Source organism: Temnothorax longispinosus, chromosome 1 (assembly GCF_030848805.1).
Source record: "Temnothorax longispinosus isolate EJ_2023e chromosome 1, Tlon_JGU_v1, whole genome shotgun sequence".
Taxonomy (NCBI): domain Eukaryota; kingdom Metazoa; phylum Arthropoda; class Insecta; order Hymenoptera; family Formicidae; genus Temnothorax; species Temnothorax longispinosus.
In genome coordinates, this window is record NC_092358.1 from 25,427,195 (window position 1) to 25,446,513 (window position 19,319).

General features: G+C 39.9%; 1 protein-coding gene across 2 annotated transcripts in view; it reads right to left on the reverse strand.

Annotated features, from left to right (window-relative positions):
* Dip-lambda (Dpr-interacting protein lambda) overlaps positions 1-19,319 on the reverse strand; it is a 149,474-nt gene that overhangs the window by 12,943 nt on the left and 117,212 nt on the right. For both annotated transcript variants that reach the window (XM_071791325.1, XM_071791316.1), the window contains 3 exons: positions 7,791-7,906; positions 6,411-6,596; positions 2,602-2,788 (listed from right to left, as the gene is read on the reverse strand). In XM_071791325.1, the coding sequence (XP_071647426.1) occupies positions 2,602-2,788; positions 6,411-6,596; positions 7,791-7,906 (489 nt within the window). The remainder of the gene's footprint in view (positions 1-2,601; positions 2,789-6,410; positions 6,597-7,790; positions 7,907-19,319) is intronic.

A 19,319-nucleotide genomic window follows, 5' to 3' on the forward strand; every position in this document is an offset into this window, starting at 1 on the left:
TTTTGTGATTAAACTTGAAGCAGCAACGCGCGTCGTAATAATTTATGGTTTTAGACGTTATACTCTTCCCTCCTCCGCGCGTGCATTGTGGGGGAGCGTGCTTATGTATTTGCCGCGGGGTGTAAATTACCGTTCGCGCTGTAATTAATTACCGAGGGGCCCGAGTAAGCGCAAGAGACGATCGATTATTCCGCGCTGATGCGCCCCGACACTTTATCGTCCCGACACTTTTCCAGCCGCGTCGGCACGGCCGTCTTAATTAGAGAATCGACGTAATCGCGGCACCGTCTTCTCGGGAGCTTTATGCGTATCGCTGACTCCCCCTCGAGTTTAATCCCATCTAACGGCGTGAAAAGAGTGGATATTATCAATAATGCTCATAAAAAAAAAAAAAACGATTGCGCCGCTTCAATCCCGTAACTGAAACTTTTTATCTTTACGCAAAGAATCGTTTTTATTCGTTATTTATTAGCGATAAAATCAAATGTCGCTCTCGTATTTTGATAATTTTGTTACAGGATATAAACGATGACATAGCGCGCTCGACGAACTTTTCTCTGGAATCAGATTCTGATTTCCTGTTTTAAGTATTCTATTATTTCTTATAATGGAATTTATATATATTTGCCATTTGTACAGCTACTTCTACGATACCTGCAGTATTCGATAAATTAAATATCAAAACGTCCAATTAATTAAATTAGTATGTATTTGATAATGGCAATAAATCAACGACGCAGTTCGGTAATAAAGGTAAGGTGATCGGGAACGAGAAACCATGTCGGCATGCACGAGCGTTACCTATGACCCTGTTTCTGCAATACGTCCGCTTTGCAGTCAGAATTCGCCGTTCAACGTGCATCCCATACCAAGTCAGATGTCAACACTTTGAACGTTATGAATCCTAAACTAATGTCAAGCTCTAAACTTTAAAATAACTCCGAACTCTCTGACCAATTCCATTTTAAAATAACAAATAAGCAGAATTGTTTTCAAAACTCCGAAAGAACATATATTTTGCAGACATTTATATATTCTATAAAAACTAGGTTAATTGTTGAATTTTTCTAGTTGTTTTTGCAATCTATGCTAAAAGTACGTGCTTCATATTATTATTCATACTTTACTTTTAATGTCTACTCGACAGTTCAATTTCTCTAAATTTACACTCGACTAGTATCGAATGCTTGATCAAACAGCGAGATTTTTTGCTGGATTATTATTTTAATAGAAGTTAAATAAATCGCTGTAATAACAAACTTATGTACTGTGATGAAAGACTTAATTAATACATAATCAGAGTGTGTTTCTGCTTTGTACATAATATTATCGAACCGTTATTAATTAGGATTATTATGATTAGAGACATTATATCAACCGTTTGATTAAATCGTAAATGAAAATTCAAGCGTGAGCCTAATACTGTTTTTACATCTCGAAAACGTCGCACGCATCAAGCGTACACTCGTGTGTTATTATTATTATTGTTGTTATGCCGCTGAAATCAATTAGTATCATTAAAATCGAAAATATAAAATTATTAACAAATGATTAAAAGGAAACATAATTGGCTACACGATATTCGGGTTACGATGAAATATGAGCATCAGGAATTCATTAGAATGCACAGAGCATTTAACCAAATAATGTATTTAACAATATAATTTAAGGTAAATTTAGTACTACAAACTAAATGTAATCATCTTTGTGTAATACAACGTATCACTATGTAGAGCGTAGAGCGTTTTCCCCGCGGAATTCGCAAAACTTTTTGCAAGTATTAATTAAGGAAAGTTTTGATCCTAATTCCGCATATGATATCAGGCTCATAAGGAAGAGCGTGGGTACGCTCTGTTTTTAGAATATCCTGTGTTTAAATAAATTCAGTTTACATTGTACCCATTTCGCGTATCTCAGACGGTCGTAATTTGCACTGTTTGACTCTGTTATTATTCCGACGAAATATATATATATACAGTCATCTTGCCAAATGCGTTCGTGAAACATGCGGTTTCAAAGGAATCTCGGATAACTCGATTTTACGAGAATGCCGAGTTCTGCGAATGTAATGCGATTCAAAGCTTATTCTAAAATATCAACGGTAAGTGAATATAAGTTCATCAGAGCATGGACTGCACAGCGGTTTGCGTGTTACATTTTGAATTTGGCATACCCCGAATCTACTAATGTACGTATCCACTAATGTATGTCTATTGAATGCCTCTCACAGTGATGAACGTTAATTATCATTTACGGTAATGATATCGAGCGGCGTAGGCCTCGAATGCATTTCAAATCTAGATCTGATTTATCGCGATTCCGCATTATTATTATTACCGAAATAATATAATATAATAAAAGAGATGATCCTCCTCCCCCTCTTATAATTTTTAATTATAGAAAATCTGCGTTTTTGTTCTTCGCTCTTTTGTGAAAATTAAATTCCTCATTTATTTTTAATATCCCTGATAAAAAAATTCTCGATACTAAAGTTTAAAAATATATTTTAAATTTTATTTTTGGAACCAACGTTGCATCATTCAGATAGAATCTCGCAGATAAGAAATCGCTTTCGAAAGCGACTCGGAAGTACACGCTTACATTGTTTCTGCCCATCTACCCTGAGGATGATGTTGCGGCCGTCCTCTCGTTTCCAAGTGACAATAGGCTTCGGCGAACCAGTGGCGACGCATCGCAATCTTATATTGCCTCCTTCGTTAGTGACCATACCGTCTGCGGACTCGTCGTCCATTATATCGGGCGGTATCACTACTTCCATGTATCCCATCTGGAACAAGGAAACATCAAAAGATTGTCGCATATCGTGGGAAACTTTGGATTTAAGGTTTTATCATTGCAACCTTGTTATATATGTTGTAACGTGGAATTTTTTTTTAGAAATAAGAATACACACAAACGATATAATAAATTGCTGTTTAACGAGAACTAAATTACACCAGCAGTCTCTGACAGAATTTTATAATTAAAATTAATTAACACCATTAATCTTTTAATTTTCTATCATATCGGGATTATTCGTCTTTTTATTTAAAATCGCTCTATATCAAGGTATATCGAATATTACAAAAGAGCTTCCGTTATCGCGCTCTTTGTGCAGCAGCAATCTGAATCATTTCATTATTAAAACTGTTCCTAGCAAAAGGATAAGAACAGATTAATTGCATTTTGATGTACTATGAACGCGAAGATCAAAGAGTTAGAAAGAATTCCTTCTTGCGGAGTAAACAGCTCGTAGAGAGGTCATACTAAGGCCGTCCGCGCAAAGATAAGGCTCGGACTACTCACCGGAAAAAAAAGTACATTGTTTTACGGTCCCGAGCACGTACACGATGAGGGTATCCTCGCACGGGTATAATGTGCAGGAGTATAGAATTTACTGGACGAGAAATGGTGCGCACGTAGCCTATCCAATTCGATGAAACGAACATGCAAGGAAATTTATGGTTTTAGGCGAAATAAAATAAACACCGGCTCGAATTTGCACCTTTTATCACACGAGTTTTTTATTTTATTTTATTTGGTAAACGTGCTTCGTTCTCTCATTATTATACAAAGTAGAGCCAGAATGAGCTCTGCATCCGCCATAATAATATTTTAATATTGCAGTAAAATATCATTTAAATATCGCAGTTAATATTGCTATAACGGTAATATAGTCCGAAATGTGCAAACGTAAAATGTTCACATATTTTATTACATGTAAACGCGTGAATAGATCAAATATAAAATTCCCTGTTAATTGACGAAATCGAAACTCCAGTTGCGTTTAATTAAAGAATAAAAAGTTATTGTTTTACAATGTGTTACGTGTTACAAAATAACAATGTCGAGCAACAATATGATATTTCTGTTGCCTCATATTTCTCAGTAATCCTTTTATACAAAACCACTTAAAAAGAAAGTGATTAAAAGCTCTTTTTAATTATAAAAGTATAAAAAAATAATGCTAATAAAATATTTCTTTATCAAATTTTATTAACTAAAAAATAATTTATATATTTAGAAATTTATATAAATTAAAAAATTCGAATTTGTTTTTTCTAACAAAACAATGTTTAAATACAAAAATAATGCAATTTATTTCATAGTTTTATAATTTTTCAAGCACAAGTAAAAATCTTATTTAATCTACAAAATTTAAGCTAAGATGTTTACAAGAGCAAAATGTTTTAATCTTGTAAAATTCAAACAGAACGCGCGCGCATATTATTTATAGGAATTAACAACAATCCGGTATAGTAATAAGTACAAGACCGTACGCGGTATTTATTATCTCGCACGTGTTTGACGCGTTCAGCATTAACTTCATTCACTGTCAGGCCGGAAATATCGTGTCGTCGCCTTGCGAGAAACGTCAGCCGGTATAAACCGTGCTAAAGTGTCACGTGGTTGTGTAAAAAAGACGTCGTTTTACATCCCTGAGCACGTACCGGCGGTCGCCGGTGTGTTATGGGTTAATGTGAAATGTGAATGTAGGTCAAATTTACCGGTCGTGGTGCGGTGCACATGTCCCGCGGAATTCAATGCGACCGGGAGAGCGGGAAACCTTCCGATGCAATATACGGCCCTACAGCGAGATAAAGGTCCCAGAGTGCTCGTCGCAGTGCAAGTAAGACAAATGATAAGTGTGAGTGGGATAACGCGAATGTGTGTGTGTGTATGTGTAAAAAAGAAAAGAGGATAAAGAAGATAAAAAATGAATAGAAAGAGATCAGAATTTTCTAAGGACAATCAAATATTATGCACAGAGATACGTTTTAATCGGTTAATACTATTTAAACTGGCTACGATAATTTTATATTTAGCGTCTTTTATAAATTAGCCGATGTAGACGAATTTCTGAAAGCTTTATTAACAATGTTGAAATATTTATATAGCTTGAGCGCTTTCTTTTTTATTTTTACATTTTAATCGATAAAGATTCTTTTTTTAATTTTCTTGCAAGCGCCGGTTTACGAAAAAAATGTAGTAATAGTCTGGTTTAGCAGATAGGCATCCCTACTGGATAAGACGGCGATGTAAGCGCGATAAATAATTTCATCGTCGATCGACGGCATAACACTCGGCTCGGGATTTAAGAAGCGATGTTGGATGTTTCGAACGACCGATCTGAGAACCTCGGGAAAACAGTCGCCCGAGGCCGTATGCACACCTGCTGCACTTCTACGTCGGCAATAATTTTCCGTGCGTCTTCTCAAATGTGTGTGTGGCTTGCGCTGTACCAAAAATCTGCATAATTAAAATGACGCAATGTTGGCGTCGCGTTGCGACAATTTCGTTCCCTATTTCACTGACCGCTACACAATTTCCTCTTTGCGTGAATATTGCGTGTTTATGTTGAACTCTCCTTTTCTCTCCCTCTCTTCTTCTGGCCGGTAATGTTGATAAAGTTGTATGAACAATGTTGACAACATGAATAAAAATTACCTCGAGGTAATGTACGTTTCCGTTTGTCTGATTGTGAATTCTTTTCTCCAATGCTCCGCACATGCATTTAAGTAAAACGTGTTTTATGTCAAATTTGAAACGTTTAAAACTTCCAAAATATTTTACATTTCTATTGATTTTATACTTATATTTATAGACACACTTGTGACGACTGTTTTTCATTAAAAAAAGGTTGTTATTATAAATTCAAGAACACGTGAGTCTTTAAGAACCTGGGGATAAGCTGCACTCTAATATTAACAACTTGAGATTTTCCACTTTAAATAACGTAAAAAAAAGGTCCTTGCTCCTCGACTCTGAATTGCAGCTGCAGCGGTAGGCCGATATTACAACCGATATTGCACCGCAAAATAATGGTCGGAGGGTCGAAGAAAAAGCGCGCGTTAAAAAGTTATGGTCGGGCTTGTGTATGGAATTTTAAAAATTCCGCCGGACGGATCCGACGAAATTGCGCGAAACTTCGATCTTTTTAATCGAATTACGTCGCGCGGCGCGACGCGGCGCTTTGTCGATGGAAATCGATAGAGCCGCGTGTGTAACGACCTCCGTGCACGCGGTTCGAACGTGGGAACGCCGTCGAAAAATAAAGCGTCGGGTGGAAGGTAAATGGAAATTAATTTAACAGAGATACGTTGTTATTGCGAATGCGCGTTGCAGCAGCGCGTTTCAACGCACCGGATTAATACCGTTTGAAGCGACATTTGCGGTATTTCGAAAAATGCGGGTACCCGTGTCATTAAAATAAAAAAGAGTAGGAAATAATGAGAAGATGCGTGCGCGCAAATACGCGGGGATACGGAAAAGCGTAGCGTCATTTAAAAAAGAAATAAGTTAGTGATTTTTAATTACATCACAGTACTACATCACTCGTTCTACAACGTGTACCTTTGTTCGAGTTGAGCATGTATAAACATTTGAGATAGTTAACTTTAGAGTCTCACCTGACTGCGCATAGGGTCGGTATTGACTTGACACATGTAGGTACCGGAGTCGTTTTTCTGGACATTCGACACGTGCAGTTTCCACGTGTTGTGCCCGTTGTGCGTGACGGATAGTCGGTTATTGTGCGCTACCATGTGCGTGTGTATCGCCAGAATCGCTCGGGAATCCGATTTTATCCAGGCTACCTGAAACACCGGAACAGGATTTTATTTCTCGAGATTTATTCTTCGAAACGGGAATTAACTGAGTGCTTTGCTAATCGAAAAATACGGATAGCCGCTTGAAAATCTGTGTGATCAAAAAATAAAATAAATGCAATACATTATAGCTAACTTATTATTAGCGTATAATTAAATTTGCGGTTCCATTTGATACGTTATTAAAATCCAATATAATAATAATAATAATAAATAAATAATGAAAGATTGACGAAAGTAATTGAGAAAAGATAAAAATATGAAATTTCATCAAATCAAATATATAAACTTATCTAAAATTTACCTACAACGCTCGCATCACCATTCGCAGTAGTCACAAACGGATATAGTCAGACTCATGGAAGAAACGAGTATTTGCAAATAAAATTGAACGTACAATGTGCAAATTTAGATTGTCTTATTGACACACTGTTAGAAAATTTTTGTAGTTTTGTTAAAAAAGGTCCTTGTGTTAAAATTTTTGTGTAAAATAATTAACACATACATGTGTAGATTTAACATATGCCTGTTATGTTAATTAAACTTAACAAATTTAACATGTAAAATTATTAAAATAATTTAAAGAATATGTTGAAGTAACACAATTTGAACGTATTTATTAAATGTGTTAAAATTTACAGAAAAAGAGTGTTGATTTTACTTTATAATAGAAGTGGGAATAAAAATTTACAGAAAAAAAGTGTTGAATTTATCTTACAATCTTAACTTCAACATAAAAGTTATGTTAATTGTACACATAATTAACCTCAAATTACGATCAGAATTACATTTCCCTTCTGTCGAAATATTTTAGTATCGGTGTTACCATTTAACACATCCATATTACGTTAAATTAATACAAAAATTTGAGTGGGCCGTTTGGGACATGTAATTTATATTATATTTAACACAAATTTTCCAACAGTGCAGATATAATTTTTCTTGCTCCCCGGTAAAAATACAAACTTTCATGGAAATACTGTGCGTCATATTTATTATATACTTGAAGAGGATGTTTAAAAGACACTGCTACATCTCTTTAATCTCGATGTATGTACGTTTTATAATAGATATACATTGCACTTTTTTCAACGTTTCTCTTTAACGTTCAACGTGCTACGAGCGGTAGTTCTTTTTTACGACAGTGCATGGAGAAAAATTATTTGAAAAAGAAAGTCGTACCTTGTACGATTGCAGATGATTAACGACGCAGGTGAAGAAGACGTCACGACCTTGAATCACCGTGTGATTTTCCAAAGGAGCTAAAAACTCGGGCAAAACTTCTGGGGTGATTTGGCCTGGAACATCACAACAATGTGACACGTTAATTACTTTACGTCATTTTTTCCTCTCTCAATAAAACGTTTTAATTATTTATCAAAGAGAGACATCGGTGGAATATAATATATATATATATACATAGTACAAATTATTTTTTATGGATGTATAACAAAAACTTTCGAATGTTTGATATGAAAAAATAAATTAAAATGTTATAAAATATTTAAACGACAATGACACGCACATATAGGCAATATAGTAAAAAATATAAAAAAAATGTTTACTGCCCTTACAAACAATTTCAACCCTTCGTCATCGATAAACGAGAAACAAAACAACGCATTTTGCGTTGCGTGTCGCGCTCAGCCCTTTTCAATCTCGCCGGATATCACGACGAGATGATCGCGTCGCGCGCGTCGCGCTTGGAAAAATACGATGCGCCGCGAATGCTCGAAAAAAAAAGAAAAGAACGAACGCGCACGGCATCGTCGACGAGTAGTGTCTCGTGGAATGCACAGCCGCGATTCGAAGTGCATGCATGAGCGAGCAGCACGCCGTCGATTAGATATTCAAGGCGGAGGTCGAGGATGGGTAGCATCCCCTGCCCCTCCCCTCCGGATTTCACCTCCGCGCCCTCCAGCCGGTCTGCAAGTGCAGAGAGCCACCCCATATTCTCGTATCGAATTCTTGTATGCGTTCATGCAAGAAGGGCGATAAATGGAAAAATTCTTGAATCTCGCAGTCGTAATCCAGACACCGGCCTCGGTTTTCATGGGTCGGTTTTACGATTACCATGGATCAGCCGATCTATCCTCTCACCCACTGCTGGCTCTTTGCTCCCTCAATTTTTTTCTCTCGCTTCTCCACGCTTTCGTTCCGCTCTCTTTCCCGTCCGACCCTTGCCGGCTTTTATATTAACTATTATACTTAAATTTAATTTTCGCTTCATTGAAAAAAGCTGCGAGAAACTCCTCGGGAAAACATGGTAGATTTATCAGAAGTAATAGCCGGGCAAAGAAGTAAATAGCTACAACGCATCAAATAAAATATGTTTTAACACAAATTATAATTTCTATTGCTACACTGCATTTATGTGATAATTGTCCGTAAGATATCTTTTATTGCTTTTCTTTGAGGTATTTTAATTAAATTGCTCCTCTTCCTTCTTACAATGAATAATATTCAGATATTTTAATTCCGAAATATGAAATAATAGAAAAAGTTTCATTAAGAGAAAGTAGATCTTCTGAAAGGCTCAGAAGTGTTCGTAGCGCAACTGAGAATATCTATTCAGTATTTTTCTCTAGTCTCTTATTCTCCCTCTGCCTCGTCCTCTTTAATGAAGAAACTCTAATTTTACGTTTAATTTTTCATAAAGGTAAGTTCTTGTAAGCGGCAAAAAGTTCTTGTATGCGTGCATGCGTTCGCGCGCATGAATGCAGGGCAAAGAGAGAGAAAGAAAGAGAGGGAGAGAGAGCGCGCACAAGGGAGCGAGAAAGGGACAGAAAACATAACGCGACTATATAGTATGCCGCGCTTTTATTGCGCTGGAATTTCATTCCAGGTCTAATTGTAATCAGCGAGGTGTAATTCTAGCAATTTGTCGTAGGGATATCTAATTAATTAGGTCCTTTCGCGAGCGGATAGGACCGGCGCTACACAAACGCTCGCGCACGGTCTGCCATCTCCTCGTTAATTACGCCGTGCGCAGGATGGAATTTTTCATCGGAATTATCACGCACCATCCGCCCAGGAAATTAAGATCGCCGCGATGTTCACGGTTGCACTGCGCCGGAACCAACTTCGTTTTTCTTCTCATTTTAGACGCCGTTAGATCGTTTTGTTTACGCCAACGTGAGGTGGAATCGCGCCGCCGGGCATCCTCTTGCGAAAATACGTAGTCTCGGCGCGATATTGCACTGGCGAAATTGTTCTACCAGGTACATTTATTAGTCTGATCTACGTTTATTAGTCGATTTTATCGCTTATCGTTTCGAACAATAAAATTAATATGTAAATTATATAACTCTTTCAACGATTATTTTCGACGATCACATAGAATGGTAGAAAATGGAGACAAACGGAGTTTGTAAGTCCATTTCTGACACTAATTCTTCTACGAGCAACTGCGAGAACTAATAAAATCGTCGGGCGTTCTTGCCGCGCAATAAGCACTCGCGAGCGTTAATAAAATGGTTATGCAGCATCTGAAAGCGACCTTTCGCGAGCGGTGTATTAAAGGCGATTATAAAAGTCACTGGGCGTCGTCACTCCCTCCTAATTCAAGAGACGGAACGGAATCCTCGAGACCCCGTCGGACGGCTCTCCGGCGATAGACTTGGGATGAGCAGTATCCGGTGATACCCCGGGCTTTATCCCGGGAAAACGACGGTAAGCCACCCATACAATGGCGGCCGCGGAGCCGTACGCCGATTCAAAGAGTTTGGATTTTGCTGGCCTTTCTCCTTCGCGGCCTGAGAGAAATCCTATATCGTTGAAATCGCGAATCTGAAATGTGCTCCCTGGCCGAACGGTCTCTCGTTCGGGCGAGATAACGGAATGTTCCCGGGCCGAAATGATCTCGTCAGCCCTGGGAAAAAGTCGCGCGATATGAAAATCTCCCTATCGCTGTGTTACACACATATCTTAGGGTATACTTCGTAATCGTCCGGAATGCGTAGATCTGTTCAACGTTTCCGGTCCCAAGTTGTGTCAGAAAGCGCGGCTTCTCACGCAAAAAAGGTATGACGCTTTGATAATATCAAACTGGCTTTCTTACTTAATGTAGTTACGCAACCGTGAACGATGTCTCCTAAAATAACGCTCCATTATTGCTATTGCTAAAAAAAATAAAAGTTATCAAGAAAGATAAAAAAGTAGTTTTGGAGATTTTATTTCGTGTATTCGCGGCAAATGAGAACAGCTGGGAGAACAGTATGACCTCACGCAAGAAAGATGACGCTTTTGACAATGTGAAATTGACTTTGCTACTTAATTACAAGACGTTTAAGCAACCACGGCGGTTCATGAAACAACGCTTCGCTGTTTGCTAAGAAAATGAGTTATCAAGAGGAATTGAGCGGGAGGGGGACTTTTGGAGATTCCATTTCATGTGATGTTCAGCGAACGAGGACGGCTGGGAGCAGCAAGAAACGCGACACGCTCGAATGCGTATGCTAATAGGCAGACGTGCTCCGGGCAAAAGCGACTATTAGCGTGGGTATAGCGACAATGAGCCGATGTCATCAAAGAAACATTTGCGCCTGTCACAGCGAAATTATTTCGATACCTACGCAACTCGCGCGCGCTCAAGCAAGCACGATACAAGCGATTGAGAGCCGACAGGAGTAACGAAGAACGTTTGTTCCTCACAAAATTAACTTTCGGCTTCGCAATATTAAGTTTCTTTCGGTTTTAAATTAAACGTGGATTTTTGTCTTGCAAAAATTTGACTGTAAACTGAAATACTCCCATTTTTAACATTTAACTTTTGGGTTCTGTTTATGTTCTTCACATTTTATACTACTGCCTATTTAAGTTCTTATCCTTCTTGTTTTTCTTTTGTTCTGCATTTTGTCCCCTTGAGATCAAATTATCATCTTTTTTTTTACAGGTAAATATAGCTTGCTAGCTCCTACATCTTTTTCATTTTCTTCTTCATGTTCTTGTAATTATCCGAACTTATCGGAATGAAATCTTGCACATACGCAACAATAAAGTGATATTAATATCGTAATATTTAAGTTTGTTACGAAATTGAGTCTACTCGAGATTAATTGAACAATGAAGTTTTCTACTGTGTACACACTCCAATTATCGATGTCGCAATATTGGAACAACCTCTATTTTTCTTAATTCGGTCTCGAGTACCTATGGCTATAAAAACTCGCGACTCGTGGTGAATCTGAAACCCCCCGTGTATAATGTAATTGAACAAAAGTTCTGTTTTAATTAAAAAGAGAAGAGGTAGCCGGACCGAAAGGACAATCGAGAACAGGCGGTGGTGGCGACTATTCGGGGCGGCGGGGGGGAGGAAGACAGCGGAATTACTCCGTATTTCCGCGAGGATTAAACGTTCGGCCTTTTTGTTTTTGCTCAAATGTTCCGGATTTTCAGATCGCGGCAGCTCGGAGAGCTAACTCGAAAAATTCCACGGATTCTTGCACGACGAGCGCCGGAAGCGCGCTCGCGAGTTCGCTCGATGCGCGTGTGTTCTCCACCGGAAGGGTATATTGCGTAAGACAAAGAACGCGCGAGTGAAACGGAGGCGGAGGGCTACATCACGTGTCGCGCGCGCGGACGACGACGGAATCTTTACGGCAAACACAGAACGCCGAAGGGATTACGCGCAAGAGTTTCGTTAAAAAGTTCCCGGTAACGAAGGATTTACGGCCGTGCGAGACGAAGGTGGCGTGTAAAAACGCCGCCGGGACGCTCTCGCCGAGGCGCGAGGGAAGAAAGGCTGAGCGAAACACGGCAAAGTCCGCGTTTAAATGGAACGAGATCGCACGTGACCCTGCGTAAATTCAGGGATACCGTCGGTGCAGCGCGAAGTAATTTAAAATGGGGATTGTAAACCCACCTCCCTCGGGATCGCGCTCTCCTCCGCCTATTGTGATACGTATCAAAATTACGCATTATATCTCATAACTCGAGCGCGAGCACGTGTTCTCCCGAAACAAAAGTTAGCATAAAAGTTTAATATTGGGCCCGTGTATTAAAATGAGCTTGAAATGCAAAGATGATAAAAAATCAATTTCACATTACTCTCGAGCGAATCATGGTAGGTAGAAGGTAGGTGGGAGGAGCCAAAGACAGTTTCAGACGCATACAGACAAATGTATTTAAGTGTGCGACGCAAGAGGATCTTCTCCCGATGAGGGAGAGGCACGGCTCTCCTCTCTCTTCGGGATACTTATCAGATCGGAGCACGCGCCTATTGATTTTGGCTTAAATGGGGAATCCGCCGGTAGATAGAAGTTAGAGAGAGCCGAGTCTAAGAGGAAGAGCAAGCTGCAGTCCCTGATAATACCCGCGAGTTTCTCTCGTACCGAGCGTCACTGTACGTCGCTATATGCCGCCGTAAAAAAAGGGAGCGTGCGTAATTGCGCAATTAAGGGCGTGATTACCGAACGTTTGATGAAAATACGTCGCAGATTAGTACCGAGAAAAAAGATGAAGCGGCTTGTTCTCCAAGGAATTTGGCGGTAAACGAGAGTGCGGATCGAATGTCTAATAGGGGTTTGAAGCAAAATCGTGGAAAAAAAGAAAAGAAATAAAATACAAGGTAGGTAACAGTGATACAAATAATCTTCATAAATAAAAGGTGCGGGATTCTTTCATATAAATACCCCACCCCCGCTATTATTTTTAAAAGATTGAATCTGTCCCTAATCGGCTCATTATCGGTGCGTCGGGAAATCGTCTTAAAACTTCCTCGAAATATTCCCGCGGTGTTTCTATTTCCACTGCCGGGACAGATTTCGCTCTTGCCAGTAATTTTTTTTACGCACCACGCTGAGAAGGCCCCGGGCAATTCCGTTTGTCTCAGGATACGCCCGCTAGTTTTCGTTCCTTCGGTCTGAGAGAGATGCGGGATCTCCGCCGAACGAACGAGAAAAATAAAAAAAAGAGTCGGTTATACGCGCGCCTCCGGTGTACCGTGGGGATTGTCTCGTTAGCATAATCTGTGGGAAGCGCGGCTATGGGTCTCCTCCTTCCAATGGTTTTCTTCCCAGTCCACCTTTATACTTGTATTCTTTTTCTACGTACACGTCCTCGTCGAATCGTTATTTTTCCCAATACGTTCCCAGGAAAATGCTCGCAATGCCAGCGTGTTTGCAGTTAAGGACACTAAACGCAGTAACTGTGTTTCAATTTCTTTAACCTGGCGCTGTCTTTACAGCTTCTCGCAGGTGGGGATATTATTAGGCGATTTTTATAGTCTCAGTTATACGAGCATTTTTTTTAATCTCGGATATTAATGCACATATTTATTGACGAAAATATTTAAAGTTAATCACTGAAGTCTTTTAATAAAGACCATTAATAGCTGCAACATCATTATTGATACTCATACAAATTTTCTGAATAAAATTATTAAACAAAATATAAAATATAGAATATAAATTATAGAAGTTTTAGAAAGTTTATTTACTATTTGCGCTGCAGCACTTTTAATTATTCTAAAAAATTCTATTTCACACCCAGTGTCACATAATATTCATTGCAACTTTATTCCACGTTCATGTATTCGCGTCTACTGAGCCAATTAACGGTGGCCAAACTTTTTTTAGCGCGCGGCTTCAATAAATTCTATTTTACGCTCTCTCCATTAAAGATATCCATTAGCTTCTTCATATATCTCCGCCAGTAATTTTCATACAAATTTCATGTTTTCAATTTCATGTCTCTTATATCTCCATATCAATGCGATATATCATTATTTTCTCGTAGTATTTATTACGTAGTATTACGGCAGTTGCACGCGATTTCGCAGTCTCGCGAAAAGGATTCCGAAGTGTGTGTGGTCGGTTAACTACGTTATTCTTTTCGCGAAAGAGGCTCGGCGACAATTCGCGCCGACGCGATGCTGCCGAAGAAAAGAATAAACTTCTCGCGTTGCAGCGGAGAAACGCATTTGCTTAAACGTATTCGGACACTCGTTTATTTGGCCCGCATCCTTCAACGGCTATCTCCAACCTTCCCCCTGTCCTGAATGCCAAATGAGTTCCCCGTGTACCGCCTTCGGGCGTCTCGCGAAGAAGCGAGTTTTGCCATCGCGCGGGACGCGCTGCCAGCAGCGGAAGAAAGACAACTTTTCCACTCCCTATACTACACCGCCAGCCGTGCGACGGTATATACCATTCGATGCTGCGCTTCGTTTAAAGTCGTAAAAGCGATATAAAGCGGTATAAAGCCTTCTTTCGAGTGACTAACTTCCTCATTTTGCTTTTTATGCTCCGAGACGCGCGTCCCGACTATCGACGCCTCGGGGGAACCTGAATATGTGACGCTTTATTTAGAATCAATTCTGCGGCCCGTGTTCGTTGAATACATAAAGCTCTTTTGCGATTATCGCGCTCACTTTTTCCTTATTCTCGAAACAAAAAGACCGAGTATACGCATTCAAAAATAGATCGCGCGGCACGCGGAAAACCTCGCCGTATGTTGATCCCGGACTTTTTCCTGCTGTTTTTTTTCTCTCTCTCTCTTCTCTCTTTCTCTCTCTCTCTGTTTCATGCAAAATCGTGTCATCACGATTTTCACATTGGCGCGACGCTCACGCGTGTTTAATTTAATTACGGCGTATCTCGCTCGCGGACATGCGAATAATTACGGGAAAAAATATAGGCGTGTAGTTCGCGAGAGAGCGAAATATCTGTAACATATTCGGCGCGTTTCAAACGGTTTCACCCATTAAAATCTTCCGGCAAGTGTGTGCAACGCGAATAATGCAGCTCCATGACGCGAACGTCGATGCGTCCTCCGCGAAGAATTCGAGCCTCGCACACACAGACTGTCACGAGGCGCTCCAGAATCTCCTAGCTTCATTTTAATGATAAATCCTTTGCTCAACGTAGGATGAATTTTTTCTCGGGCGAAAAAAAATAATCATCGTAAGAGATTAAAAATGAATGAAATTTTTTGCTGGCGAATCTCGTGCAATTAAATAACAAGAACCTATATTGTCCTCTTATAAATTTAAGTAAATTTCCTTTTTTTTTTTTTCAGAATCCGTTTAACAGGTTAAACATTGAGTGACTAAAAAAAGAAAGAGGAAAAAGTTAAAGATGGCTGAAGATAGTTATGGATAGTGAGCTAAACAAGACTGATCGAGGATCGTGGATCAGAAACGCCTCTCAAGTTTGACGACGGTATTAATACGATATAGTATCGGCCTTGTTAAGTTTGACAACACGATATGTCGCTATCGTGCGACGCCGCCGCTGCCGCCGCCGGTCCCGATACGAGGGAAAATTATTAATTCTCCGATAGAATTTGAATGTATCCATTTGCATTAGTCAACGGCGGAGTTACAGCGGCATTCAGTGCAATTGTCGTGACATTTTCAATTATTCCGGTGCCGGCCGGCATCGGATAGCCCGAGACGAACTTTGTCCATATCGTGCCGCGCCAGTTACATCCACCTTGCTTGACGGATTACGCGGATTACATGCGTCCCGCGCGAACTTCGACGATAGCATTTGATATCGTTGCGACGTAACATGGCAAACATATCTTATTTCTTAGCTTGTTACGACGTTCTTGCAGGAAGAAAGAGAAATCTCATAATCTTCGGTAAACATAAGTCTCAAAGTATCCGATGTATATTAATATAAAAATTAATTTCATGATAGGTTTCATGACGAACGTTTCATGAAAATGCGTACTTTTCTCTCTCTCTCTCTCTCTCTGTCTCTCTCTCTCTCTCTCTCTCTCTCTCTCTCTCTCTCTCTCTCTCTCTCTCTCTCTCTCTCTCTCTCTCTCTCTCTCCATCTCATAAATTACTCTCTTTAAATGCCCGAAAATCACAAGCTTCTGTAACGAATGGACTAAGCTTCCGTAATGAAAACGCTCGATGTTTATACGCGTAACTTATCGCGCTGCTATTTTATGAGAATTACGTATCTCGCAATATTTAATTACAAACAGCGTATGGAGCTCCAATATACGCGGATGTATCATCGGTAAATCCATCAAAATTTATGCGAGCGCAACCTATCCAATCTTCCGCTGAGTTTTTTATAAAAGAAAACTCGGTTGCAAATCTGTCAAAAAATCAGGACATTAATTTTTCTCTGAAAAAAATTAGCGCTGGAAATACAATTCGTATTTTTTTTCCGTAACTTTTATATCTATATATTTTTATTTTAATTTGTTTCGTCTATAAGTAAATAGTAAATAAATAATGTATATAGAGATAATCTTGATCCTCAATGTAATATTAAATTAAAAATATAGATTTTATGGTTAGATAACAATTGATTTCAGTAAGACGGACAATGAGTCGAACGACGAGACAACATAATTTTTCTAGCATCGATAGTTCGGATATTTAATTTCAATTCAGCTTATTGCGTTTCAATACGTACATCCACATAGAGATCGACGTGAGAAAACCGACGCCGCGAATCGCTGATAATGTCGCGAGCAATGACGAACGCCCGAGACTCGTAGGATCCGCCGTGAAGGCGAGGATCCTGCATGAAGGCGACTGTCGGCGCGATATTGAAAATGGAAGCTGGCACTCTCTCCCGCGTGTCATCAACGCCGTCGACCGCCGATGAAGATGGAGCGGATCGAAACGATACCTCGCCCCGCATGATCCTTGCGGAGGATTCGCCGAAGCCGAAAGCCGATATAAAAGATTTTTGCCAACTCAAGGAGCTCGTAAATCTCGCCCGGGAAACGTGTGGCGAGAATTGACCGCCGACGAGAATACGATCTTATGAATGTAAAGATTATTGGACCAATTCGCATCGACCGTGAATTGATTTTATCTAAAAAAAAATGGCTCCCCTATATATAAATATATTAATTTTTATATAAATAAATAGAGAGAGGAAAGAAGACTTGATATATCATTTTATATAAAAATTGTGAAAATCTAAAAACAAGTTATTAACAGTATTTTTTATGTCCAGTTAGACATGTAAAAAGTCCAATTTACCTAATTTCTTTGTTTGGTGAATTTATGATGAAATAAACTGAAGTCTCTCAGTTAAAATGGAAATTTCGTTCCTGACACATATCGGAAATCTATGAAAAGTGCCAAGGAATAATGCGGATATAGTACATTGGAATAAGAATAGCCGATGTCACCGCGCGATTTAAAAAACGAGGCAAAATATCGATTAATACATTCAATTTTCACCACGAACAAAATAATATTAATCTTTCTCATGTTGACTTGAATTTTTATGCATTTGATGTAAAGGTGCGGATAAAAATTTTATAGCGCTCTTTTTTGAAGGCAGATTGGATATATCAAGAGCGTATTGCGAGATTATGGGGAGGTGCACGTTGGGGGACTATAAAGTAATATTTTTAGATATGCATGGAAAAAGGAGTGGAAACATCACGGTTACGCGACATTAGGCGAGCGCATTAACGTTCGCATTTGTAATTATTACGTTAATCGCGCGATTATTATCGCGCAACTCTGTTCCGCAGTTTTGCAGTGGTATTCGCGTGCTCGGCGCGATATGCCGTTAATTGACGTTTCCGTTAAGCAAAAAATACAGATAACGAAATAAATCGAGAAAAATTGCGAACATAATGACGTGGCACCGCGCGCGAGAGAATTCCGCGTCGATACTCGTGTAGAGAAACATCGGTCGCGTTATTTTCCGTTGTAATAAAAAAAAGAAATATACGCTTTTTTTCTCTCGCTGCGACTCGGAGCTTACAGACAGAGCTGAAACGCGCTTCGTAAAAATCCCGTAAATTCCCTCGATTCAAAGAAATACCGTAATACTATTTCGTACGATCTCGCGCTCAACCCTCGGAGAGAGGGCGGAACAAAGTATCGGAAGTGAAATAAAGAGAGCGGCGGAGCAATAATAAGACCGACAATTAAAAATAAGAAATACCGCCGAAATTAATTACGCCCTTGTCTAAATCCTTCGGTCTCTCTCTCTCTCTCTCTCTCTCTCTCTCTCTCTCTCTCTCTTTTAATTCTCGGCGGACAAAAGAGTCGGCATTTTAATACCCATGGAGTCCTTGCCCGTATATATAGGTACACTATTATAGAATCAACTTAGAAAAGCTCAGTCAGAGAAACGCCGCGATTTCTATCTGCGGATCTTTCGCTTTAGAACTGTACAGTAGTGTGTCTCGTGCAACAGCAGACATACCGAAGGAAAACAAAAAAAGGACTGTTTAAGTAATTAAAAAAATAATAACAGTAGAAATAATCGAGAGCAAAACTTCTAGTGCGAAGAGCAAAATCTCCAGAAGTTGGTAAAGATGTAATTAATTAACGGCCCCTTCCAGGAAAAGTGATAAATATGACGCGCTATATACGCTTAAGGGCTAACCGTCGGCTGACGAATCCTCCTTAACGCTTTCCAGCGGCGCGGCGTTTCCGAAAAGCTCGAGGCCCGGTTACTTATTGCGGCTGCGGCTGCATCCCGCTGTGGAGCGGGAGATGGAGGCGAGGGGAGGAGGAGGTTTGGACGCGGCGTGCCCGAGTAAATCACGGTGGATTTAAGTGGATCCTACAAACTCCCTCGCGCCGGGGCCACCCCCGACGATGTATCGTCCTGGGTAGGGTCGTTGCGGCGCCGCCGCCACCGCAGCGCGGATATAACCGAGTAAGAGATTCAGAGACGGGCGAGAACGGCCGGCGAGGTAACATCCGTTGCGTCTTATGGCCGCGGCTTACAACGGAACTTCGTCGACTCGGGGAAAGCTCACGGACAGAGT